The 24,469-nt window shown below is 37.2% G+C and overlaps 7 protein-coding genes across 7 annotated transcripts; 5 read left to right on the top strand and 2 right to left on the bottom strand.

Moving 5' to 3' along the window:
• Positions 1-1,135: 1,135 nt before the first annotated feature.
• On the top strand, positions 1,136-3,040 carry LOC109184682 (proline-rich extensin-like protein EPR1). The gene is made up of 3 exons (XM_019334708.1): positions 1,136-1,636; positions 1,925-2,101; positions 2,144-3,040. The coding sequence occupies exons 1-3, from the start codon at positions 1,211-1,213 to the stop codon at positions 2,843-2,845; spliced, it is 1,305 nt and encodes a 434-aa protein (XP_019190253.1). The 5' UTR covers positions 1,136-1,210; the 3' UTR covers positions 2,846-3,040.
• A 709-nt stretch (positions 3,041-3,749) lies between these two features.
• On the bottom strand, positions 3,750-5,561 carry LOC109184674. The gene is made up of 2 exons (XM_019334696.1): positions 5,414-5,561; positions 3,750-5,348 (listed from the first exon to the last, which is right to left on the bottom strand). Exon 2 carries the CDS (start codon positions 5,299-5,301, stop codon positions 3,982-3,984), a length of 1,320 nt encoding a protein of 439 aa, XP_019190241.1. The 5' UTR covers positions 5,302-5,348; positions 5,414-5,561; the 3' UTR covers positions 3,750-3,981.
• A 123-nt stretch (positions 5,562-5,684) lies between these two features.
• Positions 5,685-10,472, top strand: LOC109184689 (acyl-CoA thioesterase 2-like). The gene is made up of 17 exons (XM_019334720.1): positions 5,685-5,812; positions 5,899-5,991; positions 6,475-6,542; positions 6,644-6,725; positions 6,908-6,954; positions 7,084-7,209; positions 7,694-7,771; positions 7,951-8,038; positions 8,213-8,325; positions 8,526-8,588; positions 8,657-8,712; positions 8,859-8,963; positions 9,080-9,136; positions 9,266-9,367; positions 9,687-9,735; positions 9,822-9,890; positions 10,036-10,472. Exons 1-17 carry the CDS (start codon positions 5,797-5,799, stop codon positions 10,111-10,113), a joined length of 1,290 nt encoding a protein of 429 aa, XP_019190265.1. The 5' UTR covers positions 5,685-5,796; the 3' UTR covers positions 10,114-10,472.
• Positions 10,473-12,702: 2,230 nt separating this feature from the next.
• Positions 12,703-16,677, top strand: LOC109186766 (serine/threonine-protein kinase STY8-like). Its single transcript, XM_019336893.1, has 12 exons — positions 12,703-12,724; positions 13,175-13,446; positions 13,965-14,039; positions 14,228-14,305; positions 14,430-14,524; positions 14,606-14,726; positions 14,801-14,880; positions 15,184-15,246; positions 15,355-15,467; positions 15,556-15,641; positions 16,162-16,280; positions 16,437-16,677. The coding sequence occupies exons 1-12, from the start codon at positions 12,703-12,705 to the stop codon at positions 16,573-16,575; spliced, it is 1,263 nt and encodes a 420-aa protein (XP_019192438.1). The 3' UTR covers positions 16,576-16,677.
• Positions 16,678-16,747: 70 nt separating this feature from the next.
• On the bottom strand, positions 16,748-19,008 carry LOC109184481 (UPF0187 protein At3g61320, chloroplastic-like). Its single transcript, XM_019334482.1, has 4 exons — positions 18,183-19,008; positions 17,802-17,969; positions 17,453-17,659; positions 16,748-17,202 (listed from the first exon to the last, which is right to left on the bottom strand). Exons 1-4 carry the CDS (start codon positions 18,867-18,869, stop codon positions 17,020-17,022), a joined length of 1,245 nt encoding a protein of 414 aa, XP_019190027.1. The 5' UTR covers positions 18,870-19,008; the 3' UTR covers positions 16,748-17,019.
• A 1,230-nt stretch (positions 19,009-20,238) lies between these two features.
• Positions 20,239-22,676, top strand: LOC109184626. Its single transcript, XM_019334662.1, has 3 exons — positions 20,239-20,499; positions 21,295-21,349; positions 21,943-22,676. The coding sequence occupies exons 1-3, from the start codon at positions 20,374-20,376 to the stop codon at positions 22,323-22,325; spliced, it is 564 nt and encodes a 187-aa protein (XP_019190207.1). The 5' UTR covers positions 20,239-20,373; the 3' UTR covers positions 22,326-22,676.
• Positions 22,677-23,374: 698 nt separating this feature from the next.
• Positions 23,375-24,385, top strand: LOC109184649 (DNA ligase 1). The gene is made up of 3 exons (XM_019334674.1): positions 23,375-23,559; positions 23,641-23,702; positions 24,079-24,385. Exons 1-3 carry the CDS (start codon positions 23,502-23,504, stop codon positions 24,199-24,201), a joined length of 243 nt encoding a protein of 80 aa, XP_019190219.1. The 5' UTR covers positions 23,375-23,501; the 3' UTR covers positions 24,202-24,385.
• The last annotated feature ends 84 nt before the right edge of the window (positions 24,386-24,469 follow it).

The following is a 24,469-nucleotide window of genomic DNA, read 5'->3' as shown; positions in this document are numbered from 1 at the left end:
TTCTAATAAGTAACTCATCTAATTTGTTAACATGAAAAAATAAAATAAATATAAAATGCTGAAATTTTATTTATATGGATGTTTTGGATGATTACAAAATATATAATTGTACACCGTACCATTCTTATTCTTGGGAATTGGATCACTGTCGACTTTGCTTGATTATTGGCTAAGCTAGAATTATTACTTTGTCAATTTGTTGGAGGTGACATGTAAATGCTTCTTACTGCATTAAAATCATTCAAATAAATTGTTACGCCGCGCCATTGGTCATTTAAATATGTAATTTAAGCAATTAAATCATTTTATTATAGAAAAAAATATTGTAAGCATTTTTATAGAGGTAGAACATTTTAGGTCACACGCACTGAGTTCTTTTAAAATGTTTTGAAAAGGCAGATTTCATACATTGTATCATAAAATCTAATACATTCATTAGTGAGGTTAAGACAATGTATAGGGGTGAATATATGATGCCAATAAATGTTAATTAAAATTTGAGGCAGTATCATAATTTTATGTGTAGTTTGATAGTAACTTTATAGGTAGTAGGTCGAGGTAGGTGTATAAATTTTAACACATAAGTAATGTTAATAACAAATTTTAACATATATGTAACATTAATAACAAATACAAATATATGTTTCTAAAAAGGTTTAATTTATTGATTACGGATAAAGAAACTTGATCACTTGCACATTTTATCAGATACTTACAAAATTTGAGAATCTTGGTTAACATTTTATCAAGTACCGGTTTGGAACGTTTATTGTTATACCTTAGTTTCGGACAAGCAGTCGTCAATGGCGTGCAAAGAGAAGAAGTTCGTTGTTTTATGAGATTAGAGATTTTGATTATTAGAAGGTTGATATTCATGTAATGCAAAATAAGATTTTAGAATAAAGTAAAATAAATCAAACAGATTTTTACGTAGAAATTCTTGCATCCAACTCAGCATTCACCAGGCAAACAGGTTAAAAATGCTAAGTGCAGTAGAAAATAATTGTATGCATATGGCCTATTTGACTTTTTACATTATTATTATTATTAAAAATACCCAATATATCTCAACAAATTGAATAGATAAGTCTTGCCAAACTTAATAATAGCTTTTATCCCTGTAGAAATGCAACTAACACTTGCCAGTAGTAACTATAAAATCAAGTCTCAGCCAGCATAGCTTTCCACTTCAACTCAAAAGTACTACAAGATGATGACTAAAATCTGTCTCCTTCTTGCTCTCTGCTCTCTTTCTATTTTCTCGTCACCCTCCCATGCCGCCCGCTCCGCCGCCTGGGATCCCCCTGCCGCCGACCTACAAGACCATAGCACCGCCGTAGTTTCCACTGAAAGTAACTCCAACAACCCTCCTTGGGTTCCACCGGAATGGTTTTACAGCTTGTTTCCTCCTCAGACGGCCAAGAAGATCAGAGATCAAGTGGGTATCATCACAGATTGGATGAAGCACTTTCAGCCTCCCAACGGCGGCGGCAATTATCCCTATCCCCTCCCACCGCCGCTTAATCAAAAACCTGTTGCCCCGACGATCCCTAAAGTTCAGCCACCGCCGGTGAAACAAGAACCCATTGCCCTGCCCCCATGGACCCCTGAAGTGCAGCCACCGCCGGTTAAACAAGAACCCATTGCCCCGTCGACCCCTAAAGTGCAGCCACCACCGGTAAAAGAAGAACCCATTGCGCCCCCGTCCCCGTCGACCCCTGAAGTGCAGCCACCGCCGGTAAAAGAAGAACCCATTGCGCCCCCGTCCCCATCGATCCCTGAACTGCAGCCACCGCCGGTAAAAGAAGAACCCATTGCCCCGTCCCCATTGACCCCTGAAGTACAGCCACCGCCAGTAAAAGAAGAACCCATTGCGCCGTCCCCATCGATCCCTGAAGTGCAGCCACCGCCGGTAAAAGAAGAACCCATTGCGCCGTCCCCATCGACCCCTAAAGTGCAGCCACCGCCGGTAAATCAAGAACCCATTGCTCCATCACCGTCTACCCCTAAAGTGCAGCCACCGGTAAAACAAGAACCCATTGCCCCATCACCGTCGACCCCAAAGGTGCAGCCACCGGTAAAACAAGAACCCATTGCCCCGTCAACCCCTAAAGTGCAGCCACCGGTAAAACAAGAACCCATTGCCCCGTCGACCCCAAAAGTGCAGCCACCGGTAAAACAAGAACCCATTGCCCCATCGACCCCAAAAGTGCAGCCACCGGTAAAACAAGAACCCATTGCCCCGTCGACCCCTAAAGTGCAGCCACCGGTAAAACAAGAACCCATTGCCCCGTCCACCCCTAAAGTGCAGCCACCGGCAAAACAACCGATTGCCCCGTCCATCCCTAAAGTGCAGCCACCGGCAAAACAACCCATTGCCCCGTCGCCCCCTAAAGTGCAGCCACCGCCGGTTAACCAACAACCCATTGCCCCGTCGACCCCTAAAGTGCAGCCACCGCCGGTTAACCAACAACCCATTACCCCGTGGACCCCTAAAGTGCAGCCGCCGCCGGTTAACCAACAACCCATTACCCCGTGGACCCCTAAAGTGCAGCCGCCACCTGTTAACCAACAACCCATTACCCCGTGGACCCCTAAAGTGAAGCCGCCACCTGTTCAAGAACAGCCAGTTTCTCCGCCGGTTGGGAAGTGCTCCGCCGTGGAAAAAGTATGGGACACATGCGCGCACAAGCACGAGGCGGCGTATTCGGTGAACTGGGGGTATGCATGGCACTGCACGTACAACGATAACTGTTGCAAAACGGTGCTTTTCGTTAGCGACGAATGTATGAACCTTAATCCTTTGATCAGGAGTATCAAGCATATCTGTTGCCCAGGTGCATGAAGAGGATTGAATTATTGATCGTCTTAGATTATACATATCGATCTTTTAATAATTACAGTAGCTTTTTAGGTGGCTTGTACAGCTAGCTAGTTAGCTCATTCTATTTATAAATAAATAGTTTTAAGAAGGTTAGCTATTTAATTAGCTAGTTTCAATTCTTGCTAATTTCCTATTGTAAATAATCATTTTTTTTTTGACTTATTATTTCGGAACCTTAATTCTCAGCTTGGTTTTTGCCAATACCCTTTTTGTCAAATCTTTCTTTTTGGTGTACTTCTCATGTGCTAGGACCAAAAGCACAACATTTATGCACTTCATCATACTTTGAAACATATTATAAAGTAACTTTGAAATTTTTTGTCATTGGGTTACATTTAGGTGGGCTTGTGAATTTGAACTTCTTTCATTATGTTATTGCTAGCAAATACCACCATTTTTTGCTTTAGATCTCCTATTTCCGCAAGAAATTCAGACCCGTTTTTGTCTGATCCTTCTAAAAAAATATTCATTCTCCTCAAAAAGAACATTTCTTTTTCGATTCAGCCCTGGTGTTGCCTGGTGTTGAATATCTCATTCAAGAATTTTTTTTTGATCCAATCCGTACGAATCAATAGAAAAAGAAAATCCCTTATGATACACTAGATCCGGAGTATTGCAATCTCTCTTCTGATTGGAACTGTCCAGATACATCTTCGGAACAACATTTTGTGTATTTTTTGGTTTGTTTTCTTGAATGAATTGAGACAATATTTTGTGTATTTTTTGTTTTGTTTTCTTGCAAGGTGAATCCGATGTTCACAATTTACATATTGACTCCGGGTTATCTTGGGTGATATTGGCAAAATTTATGTAAATATCAAAACTTATGTGAAAATACATTTAAAACTCACAACATCTACTCATGTGAGCATCATATCTAAGGCTTGTTCATGTGAAGAATATCATATTACAATTTATGTAAAATTAGTGCTTTCAAGAGTCTAGTTTGCAGACAGATGAACATCAAAGATCTTTCTTTTATCTTACCAGCTAATAATTCAGGCTTATTACTACACCATTGTTAGAAGAATCAGAACTCCTGTTTAATATATTCAAATCTGAAAGGGCCTCCTGCAATACTCATATTTCATCTCAAACTAATAAACAAAAGGGAGGAATCTATATTTAACTTTCCTAGAGTACTCCAAATATGCCTCACCAAATGTCTCAACCATTACCACTTCCTCTAATTTAGCCTTTTGACCATAGTACATCAAGCAAACTGCAATGGTGAAGAGAGTGCTCACAGGTGCCCTCAACGCGACGCAATAACTAGCAAACAGGAGCATGGTTGATGCATAAATGGGATGGCGAACAAACCGATAAGGTCCAAACTGCACAACTGCAGTGGGCACGACAACCTTTTCCGAATAATTGGCTAAGTACAATGTTGAATGATACTGCATGAATAGTGTCATGATGATCAAAGCCCAGACACCGGCATTGCTCCAGCCACCGGGAATGAGATGCAATTCCGGTCCTTCAAATGCTGCAATCCAATGCCCAACTGCAATCCCAGCACAGAACAATAGCTTATGCCAATTAGGAAGGGTAATATCCCACTTGGGATCGTGCTCTCTTGGGAAGAAATCACCATATAGACGCTTCCGAACACTCACATTGAAGAAAAAGAAGTAATGGTATACGAAAAAGAACACAAATGGCCACCCTTCGAGAAATCCATTGAAGTGAGCAGGTGGGACTAATGTGAGCCAAGTAAATGCCGAAGTAACAATGGCAAGTTGCTCAAGCACATTGGCATCACCGCGGAAATGTTTGTTAAGGCAATAAAACCCATATGCTGCAATCCCAATCGCCGCCATCCATGGCCAGAACAGCCAACTCCAGCTAAAATACATCCAGAAGAATGGATTGAACACTACATTGACAATCCACTTTGGCACTGCAATTGCAATTGCAATCACCACAGACCACTTGCACAAGTCGAAGGGGGTCAGCTGAGAAAAGCTTGATTTTATCAATTCCGCAGAGAGATTCTTCAGGCTTTCCAAGAACAAGGTCAGCTGAGAAAAGTTTGATTTTATCAATTCCACAGAGTGATTTCTCAGGCTATTCAAGAACGGGGTCAGCTCAGAAAAGTTTGATTTTATCGATTCCACTGAGAGATTTCTCAGGCTATTCCTGAACATGATCCCATCATCAGTCTTTGCAGTTGAGTGTTCACCGGAGCATTTCAATGGCAGTAAAGAAAAACGTTCAGAGGGTTTCTGTAATGACAGAGAAGAACTCAAATGGGTCTTGCTGAGCTTGAAGCATGCGTTGGCGTGTAAATTCTTCGCTGGAAAAGTGTCTTCCAAGTGTTTGTGACAATGTCTGAAAGAAACTGCATTGCCGTTCGGCAAGAAAACACCAAAAGGCAATACCTTTGAACCAGCAAAAACAGGACACGAAACCATGACCGGATGCCTGGATTTCAAAAGCGAGAGCTCGGAGAAGCGCAATCCTACAATGAAAATAAAATAAAATAAAATAAAATAAATTACAAAGCAAGAAAACAACTATATTTACCTGACTGTGGTCGGAGACTGCGATTGGACGGACTGAGGAAGTGGTCGGCGACTGGAGCCTGCGACGTCGTTTCTGGTCGGCGACTGGACGGACTGAGACCGTGCGACGTAGTTTCTGCGGCGGAAGGGGATATAATAAGGGAATAAGGGGTAAAGGGGAAATATTTTTTTGAAACAAGGGGTTAAAGGGAATTAAGGTATTTGTGTTATTGGTCGGCCATTGACCAATGCGCGTGTTCAATATGAAACATGTGCCGTATAACACAGGATCGCCCGTATTTAAACCGAAAACGAAAACCGTGAACTGCTTCGAGTTTCTGGATTGATTTTGTCAGTTTCGCGGCGTCGTTCGTCATTCTTCTCCGTCACTGAAGAAGCTTGAAAATGGAAATTGAATCTGGTCAATTTTATTTTAAATTAGATTTTTTTTGTTTTAATTTTTATTTTTAGTTTAATTTTTGTAACAAGTGACTTCAAATTTTGCAGTAGCGGAATTTTTGAGCTGCGTGGCGTTGCTTCAGAGATTGCCGAGGTCTTCTGTCGAGAGGATCTCACAGCTCGTTGCAGTTAAGAATTATGGTAGATTTACCATCTTTTTTAAAAAGTATTTTCTTTATTTTTTTTAGAATTTTCGTAGGTTTTGTACTTGCCTTGATGTGATTGATCAGCTATGGTAAAGCTCTTAGCTTTACTTGCTTTAGTAGTGAGTTAATCCTCAGATTTTGCTTTTTCTGCTTTTTTCTTATGCATTCTGTATATGCAAAGTTGAATTGCTTTTTAAAAGCCAAAATGGCTTTTATTTTTATTTTGTTTTGTTTTGTTTTAAATTAATGGATAGTGCTAGTATGAGTTAAACATGATTAGCATCGAGGGTTTTCAAATTGTGCCATGGAAATAAGCATCAAGCCTTTTACAAATCAAAGGATACAGTTTTTAGTACATGTAGCCATGTTGGCTGGATAAATGAAGAGTACAGATCTATTTGTACTTTTGTTTCTTTTCCATACCTTCATTGTGTACTTTAAATCTTTTTTTTTTTTTTTTTTGTCTTTCTTTTTAAAGATAGGGGTGATTATGTGCTACGCGAAGGGGAAGCTGGGGATGGGATTTACTTCATATGGGATGGACAGGTAAATTTGGACAGGAATCGCTGGCTTATCTCTTACGCTATGGAGGCAGATAGGCTTATGTGATAATATTGGTTAAATACAATTACATTTCCCTTCTGCAGGCTGAAGTTTGTGGTTCTGGCCACACTGATGATGAAAACCGTACTGAATTTCAGTTGAAACAATATGATTATTTTGGTCATGGTGCGATACAGATCCTTGTTTTTATGATTTATATTTACTTCCATTTCTCTAACTCCAGAAGTTAGATGCTTTAAATTTATCTCAACATTGGGAAATTTGGTCTTGAATATTGTATTGAATTCGTGTATATCCTTATTATATTTATTTGTGATGGCGTGATAAAACTTTTGATCGTGTTGCAGGCCTGGCATCATCGGCTCAGCATGCTGATGTAATTGCACTCACTAAAGTACTCTTCATCTCTAAGACTAATATTTCATTCTTATATGATTTAATGTTTACGGTTTACCAGTGATGTTTGCATCTAAGATTATAATAAGCTTTTTTTTTTTTTTTTTTTTTTTTTTTTTGATGGTAGCTAACCTGCTTAGTGCTGCCTCATGAATATAGTAGTCTGCTACATCCAAAATCGATCTGGAATGCTGACAAATCAGTAGACAATTGCTCCCTTGTGGAACACATATTGCATTTGGAACCTATAGAAGTATGTATTTGGACTGTAATATGTACTATGTTCTGATATCTGCTATGTTGTTTTCTATATCCCTTCAGTTTATCATTCATTGTTGTCCCTGTATATTTATTAGTAATGATAATTACGAGAACGAGTTTTACATAGCAACCCCATAAATTATAGAGACTTCTCTCTTGCAAGGTTTCTCGAGAACTCATGGTTCCTGAGAATTACTTAAAAATTTCAAAGAGCTGCTACCAAAATTTATCCACACATCCCTCAATTAACAAGAGGTAGAAATGAAAAGCTGAATTATAAAATAAAATTATGTGTAAATCCACACACGAATAGCCTTTACATTTTAGTGCTGAAAACTGGCTCTTTGGTGCGTTCTGATAGATATTTCTATCACATTTTGGGAATTTTCTTCTTAAATAGCCCTCCTCCCACCAGATTGGGAAATTGGAAGGCTTTGTTTATTCTAGTTTCTAAACTTATATATGTTTTCTTGAAGGTGAATATTTTCCGAGGTATCACATTGCCTGATGCTCCAAAATTTGGTAAAGTATTTGGTGGTCAATTCATGGGGCAGGTACAACAGAATTTCTTCTTCTTTCTTTTTTAGTAATTATTTTTGTGTGAAGTTTTATTTTGATGTGTTAAAATTATTACGCCTTGGTGTATGGTTCCCTATGATTTATCGTCAAGTATCCTATGATTAAATTATTCATTAGCTATACAAATGACTGTGTAATGCTTAATTATCTGCAGGCATTAGCTGCAGCCACAAAAACCGTTGATTGTCTCAAGATTGTTCATAGTTTGCATGCCCACTTCCTTTTAGCTGGGGATTTTGATAGTGAGCACCTTATCTTCTTTCATTGGTGAACTTTTTACTTGAACTCACAGTTTATTAATTTAGTGACTTTGTTTGATATATCAATCCAAACAAAGTTTCCGTAGATTTTAGTTTTTTCTAATGTGATACTTTTGGAAGTGTGTCCCACTAGCACTCATGTATTGATTTTTATAGTACCGATAATATATCAAGTTCACCGTGTGCGTGACGGGAAGAGCTTCGCAACCAGGAGGGTAGATGCGATACAGAATGGGAATGTTGTATTCACTTTGGTTGCTTCATTTCAGGTGAAGAATCAAATCAATGAAATATTCATTCAAATTGATTGCTTTAGTTTGATCCGGAGATTCCATATTATTTGTTTTTCTCCTGTTTAAGTCCTTAAATTTGATGATAATATTTATAATCGTTGTGGTTTCATGTCCATACTTTATGTGCTTATCCAAATCTATAGATTGATATCTAATGGATGAAAGTAATTTGGTAGAAAGAAGAAGAAGGATTTGATCACCAGGAAGCATTAAAGCCTAATGTGCCAGATCCAGAAACGGTACAATATTATTCCGTTTTCCCCTCCAGTTCCGTTTCTTCTTGATGGTTGATTCCCGGTTATTGCAGCTTTTATCCATGGAAGAGATACGCGAAAGACGTATGACCGATCCTCGTCTTCCCAGGTTAGACTCTTTGTTCTAAAAACAGTCGAGTAGTGCTTTTGTCAATCTAGAAAAAATTCTCTAAATAGGCTTTCTTCAATGATATGATGCTTCTTATATTTTCGAGTAAAGCCCCTTGACTCACCGAGTTGTTTAAAATTTCCCAGGACCTATAGGAACAAGGTAGCTACTAAAAAATTTGTTCCATGGCCAATAGAGATTCGGTTCTGTGATCCTAATACTGCCACCAGCCAGACCAAGAGTCCTCCAAGGTTAGCTCTCGTTCTTCTTGGTAGTTCTTGAAATTTTTGGTTGATGTTATTCCGAATTAATATGTTGTGGGGCTGGGGGCATTTCCTCATTCTTGATCTGTTTGGTATAAATGCAGTTTGAGATACTGGTTTAGAGCTAAGGGAAAACTTTCTGATGATCAAGCTTTGCACAGGTAAGTACCAAAACCTGTATTAAAACTGCCACCCTTGCTAAAAAGTTCGATGATGAACTCCACCAAAAACTTGTTCTTACGATATGATATTTACGTAAATTTGTTAATGCTATCTTGGATTGTTTGCAGGTGTGTTGTGGCGTTTGCATCAGATCTTATCTTTGCTAGTGTAAGTACGAACCCTCATCGCAGGAAAGACCTGAAGACTGCTTCTGTTAGTCTAGATCACACGTAAGTGCTATGAGTTTTACATCAGTGTTCTCTTTTCAAATATTCCGACTCATTTGTTCTTTTCCAACAGGAAAATCTCTGTTGAGCATATAACCATTAATGTGCAATCCAACTATCAGCTTAAGCTTTTAGTTTAGATGGAGCACATGCTTCAATTATCTCAACATACACACAATCAATAAGTTGAAACTTTTAGGTTGCTAGTAAGCCCTCATGTTTCAGAAAATTTGTATGGTCAGAATTATGATTTCTTGGAATATAATATGAAGATTATGGACAGACCTGGGGATACTAATGACCCCGACTTTCTCTTTTTCAGGATGTGGTTCCATAGACCTCTTCGGGCTGATGATTGGATATTGTTTGTGGTGAGCACTGGATTATAAACTTAAAAAGTATTCGAGAAAATTACTAACTATATCCATTAGTTCTAAAGCTCGTATTTTTCTGACAGATTAAGAGTCCTTCTGCATACAATGTACGCGGTTTTGTTTCCGGGGAAATGTTTGACAGGAAAGGAACGGTAAACTGCTACACACTCGAAGCTTTTATTGAATCATTTCTATCTATTATGTGCTTTATCTTGGCCATTCATCTTTCTCAAAAAACTGCATGCTTCGGTTTTGGCTCAACATTTATTTATTATTTCAAAACATGGTAATTGCTAGCTTGTGGTATCGCTTACTCAAGAGGCGTTACAGAGGATGGTGAGGCCCCATAAGCCCGTTGTCCAGTCCAAGCTGTAAAACTCGGTTTCAGCTACTATACAGCTGATGTACGCTGTGAGGAGAGTCGGGAATGAAATCTTTCACTTCTGGGAAATACGTATTCTCGAAATATTGATCATCACTCATCAAAGAAACGCGGTTAGTGCCACGGATTTCTTGATTTTATTTTACACTTCAACTTCATCAACCAAGGCAAAGACATAATGCAGGAAATAAATTCTTCCTGGTTATATGGTTTTTTATTCTACTTTTATACTGCGTTATAGTGTGGACTAGTTGCTTTGTACACTATGGAAAACATAGAATATATCGTGTATCAGACGTATCCGGTAAGAGATAATATTATAAATGCTCATCAGAGTTGCATTCTATGTTCATTATGACTGCATTCTATGTTCATTATAGATGTCCGAATTCGATTACCATCGATATTTCAACGTCATATGTATAAACAATAAATGTGTAGTTAGTGGGATGGCATCCGAGGCTATCTAATAAATGTGTAGTCTAACTATTAGCTTAGGCTCTTGATAATGAATAGAGACAAATTTGTGTCTCTAAATACTCTGTTCGAGCAGCACGTGTGCCTAATTGAACTTGACTTGAGTTAAGCTTGAACTCAAAATTAGGTTGAGCTTGAACTTTGAGTTTAGACTATTCAAATTTAACTTGACTCTTTTGAACATATAATTATTAATGTGCAATCCAACTATGAGCTTAGATTTTTAGTTGGGATGGAACATATGATTCAATTTGGTATTAGAGTCATGTCAAAGGTTATGAGTTCTACACACGTGAGGAGGCGTATTGAACATATAATCATTAATGAGATGGAGCACATGATTCAATTGACTCCGCTCAATGAATGTAATAATGCCGTCCTCTCCAAAATAAAATAAAAACATTGGGAAAGCATCGAGGTGGCATGGCGCTATCATTAAAATATCCGGAAAAAAAAAAACAGACAAAAGAAACCTTGTAAAAGTCGAATTAAAATGCAGACCAAAACCTGCAAGTATATAATACGATCATCGTTCACCTCGATGAATTATCTTCAATGAATCGATGAACACAAGGTGACGACTTTTCGTCCTCGCTGCTCGTTCGGTCACCCTGCTGCCCGCCTAACTGGAAAAATGTGTATTATATAAACCTCCATTGCTCTCTGTTTACAAAGAAGCTTTGATGGAAGGCCACACCATCCATTTACCAACTTCCAGCAAGGTAATCTCTCTCTATATATGCATTTGTATTTCTATATATAATATTTGTACATAGTATTAACAAATTGACACAAAACGGAAACGTGTAGTTTTTACTCGGAACATTATGCTGTGGATACGTGTTCACCATTCGCATGGTGAATACGGGGTAGATCCATAATTTTTATACTGTAGATTCATAATTTCTATACTGTAGATTCATAATTTCTATACCGTAAATTCATAATATAGTTATGTGATTTGTGAATACAGAGTTTAACAGTTAGGATATATTATATATGAATATCGATTCATAATTTCTATATTGTACACAGGGGTAGATTTATAATTTCCATACTGTAGATTCATAATTTCTATATTGTAGATTCATAATTTATGTACTGTAGATTCATAATATCTGTACTGCGAAGACGAAATAATGCGATTGCGAAGAGATAAAACGCCGTTAACAATAAATGAAAAACAAAATTATGAATCTACAACATAGAAATTATGGATCTACCCATGTGTTCAGCATACGCATGGTGAACACGTATCCACAACATAATTTGCGTTTTTACTCATGTTGAACTAGTCGTTTTGGATTTTGCATACTATTACACAGCCCGTTTGGTTTGCTGAAAAATATTTAGAGGGAATGAAATGGAATTGAAATTCCATAAAAAATAAAATTCAGGAAAATGGATTTCATTGTTTGGTTTGTGGAAAAGAAATTACTTAGAATATAAATTCACAATAATAACAACAACAATAATAATGATAATTAAAAAAAGTTGGTGAAGACATAATTGTCCTCCTTGTTTTCCATCAAGTGGCCAAGGAAAATGTCTTCCAATAGAAAATATTTTTCATCCAACCAAACAAAGAAAAATAAGTTTTCCTCAAGTTCAAAGAAAACATTTTTCATCCAACCAAACACCTCCTTACTGTTTTTTGACGGCGACATGGTGTTTTGTTAGAGAGGCAAAACTGGGGAATGATGCGGACTCATATTACTCTAGTAGCATCACTGGAACAAAACTTCACAAATGAGTGCTTTAGGATTCAAACTACTAACTATTCTATATAGAAACAAAGGCCTTACCATCTAAACTAAATCAACCTTTGTATATATTCTTGTATATTTAATATATATCTAATATATTGAGGGATGGGGGAGTGGGGGCAGCTGCCCCCACTTCCCCATTGTGGATCCGCCAGTAGTGCCATTAGAGGGGCAAGATTATGAAATGGTGCATTCTTGACTTATATTACACTAGTTTGTGAAATTTTTACTGTTTTGGACAGCAACATCATGTGCTGTTAGATAGACAAAATTTAAAAAATACTATGTTTTTGACTCATATTGCGTTAATAGTTTGTGATTTTTTACTAGTTTTGGACTATGACATTGTGCTGTCAGAGAGGTAGAACTAAAAAATGATGCGTTCTCAGCTCATGTTATCGTACTAATAGTTTCTAAATTCTTATTATTTTTGAAATGTGGCATCGTGCTATTAGCTAGCTAGACACCTAGAACTAAGAAATGCTACATTCTTGACTCACGTTACACTACTATAGTAGTTTGTAAATTCTTATTGTTTTTTAATTGGAATATGTGACATCCTAGCCAATTAGAAAGTAGTCAAAGTATGACAAAGATATTTATAAATTTAAGAATTGATTTATCTAATGGGGGTGGGGGGTTGACTAAATTTTTCTCTTCCAAATATGAATTTTGAGAAGAAAGATGAAAACATGTAGAGCAATCTGCTCAATCAGAAGGCGCGTAATGCTTTTAGTTTTTTTTTTTTTTTTTTAATAGAATTTATTGTTTTTTTTTCCCCTCTTTTTTTCTCTTCTCACTTCTTCTGGAGAATTGAGGTTGCTTTTATATTACGTGCAGCAACACGGGTTAGCTGAGCGAGTTGACTCGGGAGCTCGTCCATATCGTCTTCTCGACTGCTCCGCAAAGGGCGACAAAGAAGGAGTAATACAGGAGCTAGAAAAAGGAGTAAAGCTCAACCTGTCGGATTACGACAAGAGGACGGCGCTGCATTTAGCATCCTCCGAGAATAGGCCCGACATTGTTGTCCTGCTTCTTGAGAAAGGAGCTGATGTCAACTCCACTGATCGTTGGGGACGAACTGTATGTTGTAACTTCAATCATAATATTATTATTGTCTCAATCATATCATATCTATCTACGTGCATTTTAATATTTCACGAGAGAAGAATATCAAATATCAATTGTCATGCCATGGACCAGGGTTCATATTGCACTGTGAATCTAATATAAAAATTCTGTACATTCAGTTAACGTACACATTCTGTACCTACAGTTAATCGTTTCTGTACATGTAATGATAACTACATGTACAGAAACTATCAACTGCAGACACATAATGTGTGATACAAAATCTGACTTGATAATTGTTGACACATAATATGATAGTTACATGTACAAAAACTATCAGCTGGAAGTACAGAATGTGTCAACTATAGATACAGAATCTGAAAGTTATTTTTGGACCAGGGTCTACAATGCAAGGTAGACCCCGGTCCACAGTATAATTTGTTGTGTCATATATGCATGTAATGATAATCATAATATAATGTATGTTTGTATATATGCCTTACATTCTACAGTAATGTAATGTTGTGCAGCCACTGTCAGATGCTCGTGAATTTGGGCATACCAACATCTGCAAGATTCTTGAGGCACATGGTGGAACTGATCCGGTATGTTACGTTATTTTTGTGAGCAATATATGCTGGTTTACCTTGTTGTGATCCTTTGCTGGCCCGTAAATCAAAAGTACTCTTCTAAGAATGCATATATGCACATTGAATTGATGAATGTATATATGTGAAAATTTTGTGTGTGATGGATCAAATGGCCTATCCTCATTTCATTTTTGTTGAGGCAGATGGGAAAAACACAGAGCCAATGCTGTGAGATTGATGAGGAAGAGGTGAACATGAGGGATAAGATTCTCATTGGAGAAGTAATTACTCTTACCTAGAAGCTAGCCAAAGGCAAATATCTATGATGTTACCTTAAACTTTGTCACTTAAGCTTAATAATGTTTTTTGGTGCTATATATGATGCTAATTGCTCACCAATCACAGGGTGCATATGGTGAAGTTTTTCTAGTTGAGTGGAGAGGCACAAAAGTTGCAGCAAAAACCATTCGCCCCGCCATTGCTTCGAACCCAATAGTGAAGTGAGTTATATATGCTGAGCATATAATATATAAATATAAATAATAAACGTGCGGTCTGATTGAAAGCTAATTGCTTTGTAGGAAAAACTTTCTCATGGAACTTGGGTTATGGCAAAAACTACGTCATCCCAACATAGTTCAATTCCTCGGTGTTCTAAGGGACGCTGATCAACTTGTCCTATTAACCGAGTATTTGCAAAATGTAAGTGTTATATATCCAATAAGTAGCAATTCTTGGGGATCTTGAACATGACTTTGGAAGTGTTACATTGCTAGGGAAGCTTATATGACCTATTAAGAAAGAAAGGGAAACTTGAAGCAGAGACCGCTATTTCATATGCTCTAGACATAGCAAGGTAAGCATTCTTTAAAATAAGGGGACCATTCGTTTTTAGTCCCTGAGTTATTCTCCACCGGTCATTTTAGTCAATCACTTTTTCCTATTGCAATATACTTCTTGACTTTTTAAATGAGTTGCAGTTTTAGTCATTAGGATAACAAAGTTAGAGATATATTGTGAAGGACAAAAAACTAGTGACTAAAACGAATAGTAGAAAATAATTGATGAGGGGGTAAAAATGTATTCTTTTTCCCTTAAAACAACAACACTTGGGCTCAGTTTAAACTGTGTTGTTTTAACATAGGATTTGTGTTTGCAGAGGTATGAATTATCTCCATCAACACAAACCTCATGCTATAATCCACAGAGATTTAACACCTAGGTACTGCCAGTTGAAGATCAAATGACTAAATTAACAGTTTTTCACAGATACAAGTCAAGTAAAATGCAAGATTTTCTTGTGATCTTTGTTCTGTGTTTCAACTTGCAGAAACGTGTTGCAGGATGAATCAGGACGGCTTAAAATCACAGATTTTGGGCTAAGCAAAATTGCCCAGGAAAAAGACTCTCAGGTCTATAAAATGACTGGAGGGACTGGATCATGTACAATCAATTTCTTGGCTGAAATCTGCAGAACTTTTATCAGTTAAAAACATCCTAATAAGATGCATTATATTATGTTGTTTCTCAGATCGTTACATGGCCCCAGAAGTATACCGGCGAGAATCATATGGAAAGAGTGTGGATGTATTTTCCTTTGCACTTATTGTTCATGAGGTAAAATGAATCACAATTACTACATTTGATTGGCTCAAACCAAGAAAGCCAATAAGCCGCTTTGGAAGTCAAACTTGTAACCTTGTTGTTACCAAACCAACAATCTGACCGACTTGGCTCGATTAGATATTCTTGTATATATCATACTATTTAAGATCTAATCGAGCCAAGTTGGGTCTAAATAGTCAAAACTTGAAGTTTGAACCGGGTGTTAGGTCTAATCGAGCCGAGTTGAATCCAAATAGGTAAAGCTCGAATTTTGAACCAAGGTTCAACTCAAGCTAACTTGGTTCAAATAGGCTCAATAACAGAAAGTTATATTTTTTACACAAAGAGTTGTATTAAGAATGCCCAGATGCTCAAATTCGACTTCAGCTTGATTCATTACTTGAATTACTTGAGATCAAGCTCGGTTGAACATAATAGTAATCGAATTGGATTCAAACATTCATCAAATTGAGCTTGAGTAGTATATTATATCATACCTTAATAAGAATCTAAGATGGAGATTATTGTGCAGATGTTCCAAGGAGGTCCAGCAAATTGGGAGGATGCCCCAGAGCAAGTAGCAGACAAGAGAGCATATGAAGACTCTAGACCACCCCTGGCTTCCTATATATACCCTGACCCAATCAAGCAGTAAGATAGGATCAACTTCCAAGTGTCCTAAAGAAGGACAACTTTGTATTTTTGGACTACAACATCACGCTTTTGTAGACTTTGCCTGTATATTTACGTGTATGTATGTGTGTGAGCGAAACAAAATAATAACGAAATCTGGTGGTTGGTATGCAGGCTGCTAAGAGAATGCTGGCACAAGAACCCGGACCGAAGGCCATCATTTGAAGAAATAATAATAAGGCTAGAGAACATACAAAATGACATGAATCAAAGAAAAGGCATAGGACCTTGTTGTAACTGCGTTATATCATGAGATAACGTTGTTTGTCTTTAGTTTGTTTGTGCATTTTGTTGATGCTGACGATAACTATAAAATAATAAAGCGAAGCTCGACCATAGTCTTGGATCTGATAAATAAGGTTGTCCCTTAATTGGTTTTCTGTCAGAACTGTACCAGGATATGCTGCAATATAATGATATATATATATATCAGTGGATAGAAAGGTGTTCATGTTATATTGCAGCAGTGACAAAACTATATTTTTCTAGCTACATTCTTGTATAACCATATGTACACTGTACAAGAAGTTCAGTTCTGATAATCTGATCTAGTACACATTCATTTAACCAATTCAGTCTTTCTTCTAATCTTCTGTACGGTTTAGATGTGGGATGACTTTTGCTCAGCTCAGCTGCTCTTCATTGTGTCCATGGCAGATCTGCATCCCAGTCCTGTACACCAAAATTGCGCCATCTTTCAGTTCTGTGAGGTTGGCCATCCATTTGGAGAGTGTTCAGTAAAATGCCTATTTCGTCTTGCATTGATGCGGGCTTGAATGGTTTTCTCGTTCGCCATTGCTTCTCGGATGCTGGTGTGAAGCGTATTGCAGAGCTCATCCAGTGCAAGCATTGGAAATGGCTCCTCAATAAGAACACCAACCTGTATGTGACATACAAAAAATGGAATCTAAGATTGGGACAGGGTCACTCAACTGGACTATAATGCAGATGAGTTAAACCACACTAAAAGATTGAATCCAACGAATTAGCTAGTCTAACTCATGGCTTTATAAACCTATATGTTCTCTCTTATTTTATCAATGTGGGACTTTTAAGATGTGCATTTGTCTCCTGGTGAGTTAATTGCATATGCAACAATGGAGGAAAGAGGGGAGGAGAGTGAAACAAACCTCTTCAATGCAGAAAAGAGAAGCAGCGCTGATGAAGGTTGCAGGAACCACAATCCAGTGGCAATCATCCCAGAGTATAATGGGAAGTGTAAGATGCCAAAGCACCAAAAACCTCGAGGTTAGTCGAGTGTATGATAGCGGGATGGGAATGCCTATGAGCTGTTCGCAAGCACTGATTCCTTCATGGAAACACGAAATCTTTGACTCCTACAAAACGATCATCAGAAGGCAAAAAACATTTCATTTTTTCAAAAATCTGCAGCTTCAAGTGTTATAACAGACTGAAAAGAGAAGTACAGAATATGTTGTACCCAGAGTTGCCTCTGGTTTTTGTGTCCAAGAAAATTACCAAGAGATGTAGCCTCGTCTCCTCTATGTTTAGAGATCGAATGCCATGCGAGATAAACTCAAGGATGCAGTGAGGCCGATGTTTTGAACTGAGAACTACAGACAGATCATCAGCCTCCAACAAGTTTTTGAGGTCACTTGCCATATCTGAACCATAGACTAAGTGGCACTGCATTGAAAAAGAATCATGTCATGAGTGCCATCTTCATAAAATGAACCTTAAAGGCATCAAAATGGGGTCTTGAACCACCTAAATTCTATCTAAACAAATTCTCCCATGTGGGTATCACATAAAACTACTGTTTTCCAATTTAGCTTGGGATAACACTTGCTTTCTTTAGTAATAGCTGCAGATTATAAGATTATTATGCACAGTACCAACCTTAAGAGCAACTGGGAACGCCATGATATACTGCAAAAGAGCATTTTTAAGCAATTTATCACTTTTGCTCTCAACACCGGATATCACTTGCACTGCAAAATCACTGGCCCCTGCAATCACCTTAGTCCAAGCCAATCTCCCTTGTTCTAGCCGCGAGTAGGAAGCCTCCGTCCTGAACACCAGGAGAAGCGCCAGCGCCGGCGCCGTGAGCTGGTACGGCAGGGAGGAGGCCCTCAAAACCGGGAAGAATTCCGGCAGCCAATGCAGAGAAACGGCGGAATTGTAAGAGGCGACGATGATGGCCACCGATGTGAACGCGATAACCGGCGGCACCAGCGACAAGATAACCCTAGAATTCAAGCTCGTGAGCAGATGCCTAAGATGCCTCAAAGAGCTCCGGTGAATCACCCAATCTTCGTGCTTGTACAGAGCCCTCTTCTGCTGCATACGGTTCTCCTGGATTGCATCTGCCCAGTCGGGTATGACCCGGAGAATCCATGGAAAATTCGAGATTTGGGTTGGGGGAGGGTGAGGGTTGTTCTGGGATGAACAACACACCACTCTGAAGCTGAGTTTCTTGAGCTTGGAGGAAAACAATGGCGGGTGGAAACTGAGGGGCTTATGATGAGAAGCGCATGAGAAATTGGTGGGGTGTTGAATGGTCATGGAAGCTGAGGGCTTTGACATGGATGGAGGATATTAGGGTTAGGGTTTGGGGAGTGAAGGAGAGTGATCGGAGGAAAGAAAGGGACATGGGGGATCTTTCAGAGAATGAAGTGAGAGTAGGGAAAAAGAAGGGGGAAGCTGTACAGAGAATGGATATTAGGTAGTTGAAAAACAGTTAATTTGTGTGAATGTGGTTTTTACACCTGTTCCCATAGAATCTTTGACAACAAACATTTTATTTTTACATTCTAGGTTTGGTTTGAAGAATAAAATGAGGTTACAAATTGTTTTTTTTTTTTTTTTCACCATGTATTATCATATTTGAAATTAATCTAAATTTGACTCCAACCATACACATAGAGTTTGTTAATTTGCATCATTTTTATTTTTAATTTGATATATATATATATATATATATATATATATATATATATATATATATATATATATATATATATATATATATAAAAACTCTAAAATTCATTTATAAATAGTAAATAAATTTTACATAATTGAATGTTTGTTAAATTGTCGGACTTCCTAAGATAGTTGAACTTGAAATATTATAGTTGTCAAACTAAACTGTTCGATTAACTTGGCTAGGGGTTGCTTCCCTTCTCAAAGGGTATGCCTAAGTAGAAGGGTCGGTGTTCACTGTGATATTAATTCTCAAAATAGTGATCTTCCCCAAGAGTAAAAGTCGAATCCTTTAATGATATTCTTTTCACAAAGGGTTGAATTATCAACTCCAAATACTTGATAAAGTATGTGAGAGGATGTAAATCACAGTAATTTAATGATTCAACAGATATGACCAAATGTTAATGCGTACAAGTGACCTGCACTCTTTGTGCATAATTCTCTTACTGATGATCGCTGTCGAGTTTCAAACCTTAGTATCTTTCTCCAAATATTGCTTACTGAACCAGTAAGTTAAGCTCGTACGGGCCATTTAATGTTATTCTGAATCCTTGTCGTTAACTAAAATCACGACTCACCCCCTTTTATTAAATAATTAAAGCATGACACATTATTAATAGTAAAAAATAAGAGGACATGTAAAATTAATCATACCAAAATGATTGAACCATTTATCTTTTGTAACATTTGACCGTGCGTTTTCCATGCACTAGTCGTGCGCATTATATTTTCATACATATTTTCATCCGGTCTTGACATCATTTGATTCGTTTAATTTTTTTAGTTAATGATTAGTTAGCTTAATCATAGACACCTAATGATTAAGAAAAAAAAAATAACAACTCTACTACTTGCCCAAAAGACTAAACTTTGTAAAGAAAATTATAAAATATAACCATAGTAGAATTATTCTTGAAATTGGAACACATAACCAATTGACCAAATAAAGGCCTTTGCCTCTGCAAATATTCAAATTTTAATTTCCTATGAGATTCTCTTCCTAATTCCTATAAAGCTCCTCGCCTCTGCGAATCTCAGAAGATCGAAGAAACTTTTTCATTTTATTCTTCCGTAATCGCTGCTCTGTAAGGACTAAGGATTACTCATGGAAGACATGAGAGCTGCTCCGCCGCCAGCGAAAAAGAAGCGGCTTGACGTCGCGCACTTGCAGAGCACCCCTTACTTCAAGATGCGAGCCATAGTCAAAGAGCTTCGACCCCATATCATCGAGGTAAACTCCATTTTCCAAGAAATTTGAGAATCGGTAGACGTTTGAAAGAATTTTGGAGCGATTAATTATACTTCTTGTGCAGTTGTTAAAGTTGTTTTCACAAGGTTTGGACTTTGTTTGATTATTCTACTTGATAAATCACATCGTAGAATGTTAAGTGAAATGTGTTTTTCTGGATTCACAAAAAAGAGAAAAAGATCAGAAAATTATTAACAGTTCAAGATTTGTTGATGATGGTAAAATTTTGCCCTTTGGGTTGCAATTTTCACATTTTGTATTTTTTGGGGGTAAATTTAGTTCAATTTTCAGTATTCTAATTTTAGTTTTTAGGGTAAGTTGAAAAATCTGTTATTTAAGCTTTCTGTACCTTAATTGGGTTCATATTTCAGTTCTGGATCATGCATTCATGTTTGCCTAGGAGATGACAACTTTTGATGTTGAAATCTTGAAAAATGTGTTTACCATTACCAATATGATTGGCTAACCCAGTTTAGGAATTTGAAGAAATAATGCTATGATATGCAATAGATAAATTCAAACGAGATATTAGAGCAGCCATCACATTGGATTGGCACTCTGCTTTCTGCTGAAGGTGCTAATTCCTAATGCTTGTAGCAGATGCATAAGAAGTAGTCTCAAGCTTAATATATGAGAATACAAGAGTTCTAATTGATTCTAGCAGTGAGTCTTGCCGAGTGTCCAAATCTGACATGAATACCTGGACAAAGTGTTCATGGCATGTTTATTTAATGGAATTTGATTGAGGGGCCTAAATTTCTTACTGTTTTCTTGAAGGTTCTCCGTACTCCTGACTTTCGGAATTGCAAGGCGGCTACTGAAATTCGTCAAGGTAAGATTTTGAAGATTAGCTCTGTTGTCAATTTATATCGGGATGTTTTTAGTGAGATTCAGGTCTAAGCTACTTGCATGATTTTCATTTTCATGCAATTTGAGAAATGAGAATGTGTGTTACTAGTGCATTGTACTGTCTCCTGTTCTATTAACATCTAAAGAATTGCATATTCTGCAGTGATTATTTTTGCTTTCAGCATTTGGCATCTTTTACTCACCTCCTATCTGTAAAAAAAAGGGTAATGTTGATGTTAAACTATAATTTAATGACTCCAAAAAAATTTCATACAATAGGTTAAAAACGCCTTTCCTATTCTTTTAACTGCAGGTAGTTCTTGCATGTACAATTCCATTTATTTGTTCATGATGAGAATAGTCATCGCTTAGCAACCATCTATTTCTTAAATCTCTGATTCGATGTGGGGCATTGAAATTAAGATGCTAGTTACTTTTGGCTTTGTCTGTTGACCAAAGAATTTCCCAGATTCCAAAATTGCATCTATTCTGAAGTAATGTTTAGTTTTTACATTCTAGATTTGACGGTTTATTTTAGTTTAATGTGCTTATATGTGTATAAATGTTAATGTGCAGAGCTGAATGTTCTGATGGATCTTTGCAAAGTGATGGCAGCAGAAACAACCGCACCAGAGAAACCTAAGAATGCAACCGAAGGTCGTACTTTGTTGGATAATATCGAGGATAGACGAAAGCCCGGGTCTTTCCACCAAAACATGAAAGCTGCGGAGAAGCCTTTGTCAGAGAGGCCATCAATGAAGCCCTCTGAAGATCATAAGACAATCTCCTCCGAAAGTCTCTCCTCAAATCAGCACACTGTCGATGCCATTGCCCAAGGGACATACATCGTAGGTGGATCAGCGTTCGGGTGGAATTTCATAGCGTATCCTGGCACTACGACAGTGTACTATGGCCGAACAAAGGAGGATTTCCGATCTGCAAACCCAAAATCTCAATGAGAGCTGGCGTAGGCTTCAATTTACATCAATTTTATGCGAAATGAACAGGTGGTTAACTTGGTATTGTAGTTTCGGAGCTCAGCAGTTGTAATCTACATGATCGGCATTTCTAGTTTGCAGACTAACAAGAGTTTTAAGGTGTTAGTGGAACATCAAGTGTGTCAGCTTCATAGATTTTTTTTTACTGGTTTTCACATGTAGATGCTGTATTTCTGTGGCAAACAAATCTACTAATCAAGTTCATGTCAAAATGAAATTTTTTATATGTTATTTATTTGTTGTTTAAAACTTTAGATCAAAGCTTGTACAAGACATATTGATGTACGGGAAAGCCCTCGGTTATTGCCCAAATTTGCATTCTGAGTGGAGTTGATCACAAAAAGGTAAACTAGCTTAGGTTTTCAATAGACAATTTTCACGAACAGTTGAATTTAGAATATTGTGACTACGGAGCCAACTATTCGATCAACTTGGTTAGGAGTTGTCGTTATCATGTACCGAGCATGATTATAACTTCTTGCATTTTAAATTATTAGAAAAGTTTATTACTTTTTTACAACTTTTAGCTCGAGTCGCGGTAACTTGGAGTGTTGGTAAATAAATTGTTAATGTAATTTATTTTACAAAAAAATTGTTAATGTAATGGTAATGTCTTTTCATTCATCTGAGTAAAGTCAAACGTTGGTACTGAATGAATGTAGTTGTTATACACTTATACCATGGATTATGGTTCATTTTGCAAGGTAGATCATGGTCTTAAATTGTGTATTTTTTTAGTATTAGAATTTGAGAATCTGTAAATATAATACATGGTCACCACAAATTGTGAACTTTTAAAAGGTAAATTATGAATATTTAGTATATAAATTGTGTATCTTTGAACGCGAGTTTACATTGCAAGGTGGACTTGGGTCCAAAGAATAATTTGCCGAATGAATGGGGAAAAAAAAAATCTTAGCTCGAGATTTTTGGCTCTTCGCCAATTAAGTAAGACTTTTGGGTTGAAATATAAATAAGAAGAAATATGACGTGCAAAAACAAAAGGGGAATTCCAATAAAGGTCTAGCTGGAGTTAGGGTTTACTGCAAATCGCTACGCCACTCCTGAAAGCATCGAGCAACTGCAGTAACAGAGAGGCTTGGACAAGAGAAAAGTGCTTCCGTTTAGCAGATAGAAATGTCGAAGAAGAATAATTTGTCTCTCCGAAGAAAACAACATGAATTCGATCTACAAAGTAAGTTCACCACGACAAATAAATTCTATGTTTTTCTTAATTTTCCGGGTTTTTATCATTAACCTTTAATTGGGAAATCAGGAGAAAAACAAGAGAGGGAGAAGAAGGAGAAGAAGCTACAAGCTAAGAAAAACAAGATGAAAGTAATTTTCTTTCTCTTGATCACTTTCAAGTTTGATTCTTTTGTTGTATTGGTCTTCTCGTTAATTTATCTTCGTTCTAGGTTTGATTGGTATAGGGATTGATTCAATTGAAACTTTCGTTGTTCACTTTGTGTATCTTTGAATTATGTTCAATTGCAAATTTTTGTTAAAAACATTAGTATATGGGATTTAAAAATTGTTTTTGTTTAATGGTTTCATACACAATCCGGTGGGTGTTTCATTAGATTGTGTTCTCAATTCACATGTTATGTTCTATAGAGATGATTTTTAAAATAAATTCTTAATGAAACTTGAAATTATTGTTGTTTCCATTGCTAAACTATTGAGTGCTTAATTTGGATGATGATGGCATTAGGTGGATACTAAGGACAAGAAGAAGAGTTGCAGTAGATTTCAAGTGGGGAAGAAGAAGTTGAAGACGAAATTGACACCATTGGCAAAAGCCAAAGCTGCCCAAGCTATGGAGGTTGACAAGTGAAGTTTTGGTAGATCATTTTTGTAGAGTAACAGTCAATTTGTTATATGGAAAGGCTGAAGTTTTCTTCTTTGCCAATTGCGTTTATCTTGTAACATGATCATGCACTTTGTAAGCTGTTATTCTAAACCAATTGGTATGGTATACCTCCCGTTATCTTCAATTCACCCTGGTTGGAGTTACTCTACTTGCTGTGATGTTTTGTTGATGAATATGAAACAAAGTGATGTTAGTGTTATGTATGGATATATCATTATCATACATGAGAAAC

Source organism: Ipomoea nil, unplaced genomic scaffold (genome assembly GCF_001879475.1).
Source record: "Ipomoea nil cultivar Tokyo-kokei standard unplaced genomic scaffold, Asagao_1.1 scaffold0188, whole genome shotgun sequence".
Classification (NCBI taxonomy): domain Eukaryota; kingdom Viridiplantae; phylum Streptophyta; class Magnoliopsida; order Solanales; family Convolvulaceae; genus Ipomoea; species Ipomoea nil.
Note: the sequence above shows the minus strand (reverse complement) of the source record. Positions and strands in the feature narration are given on the sequence as shown.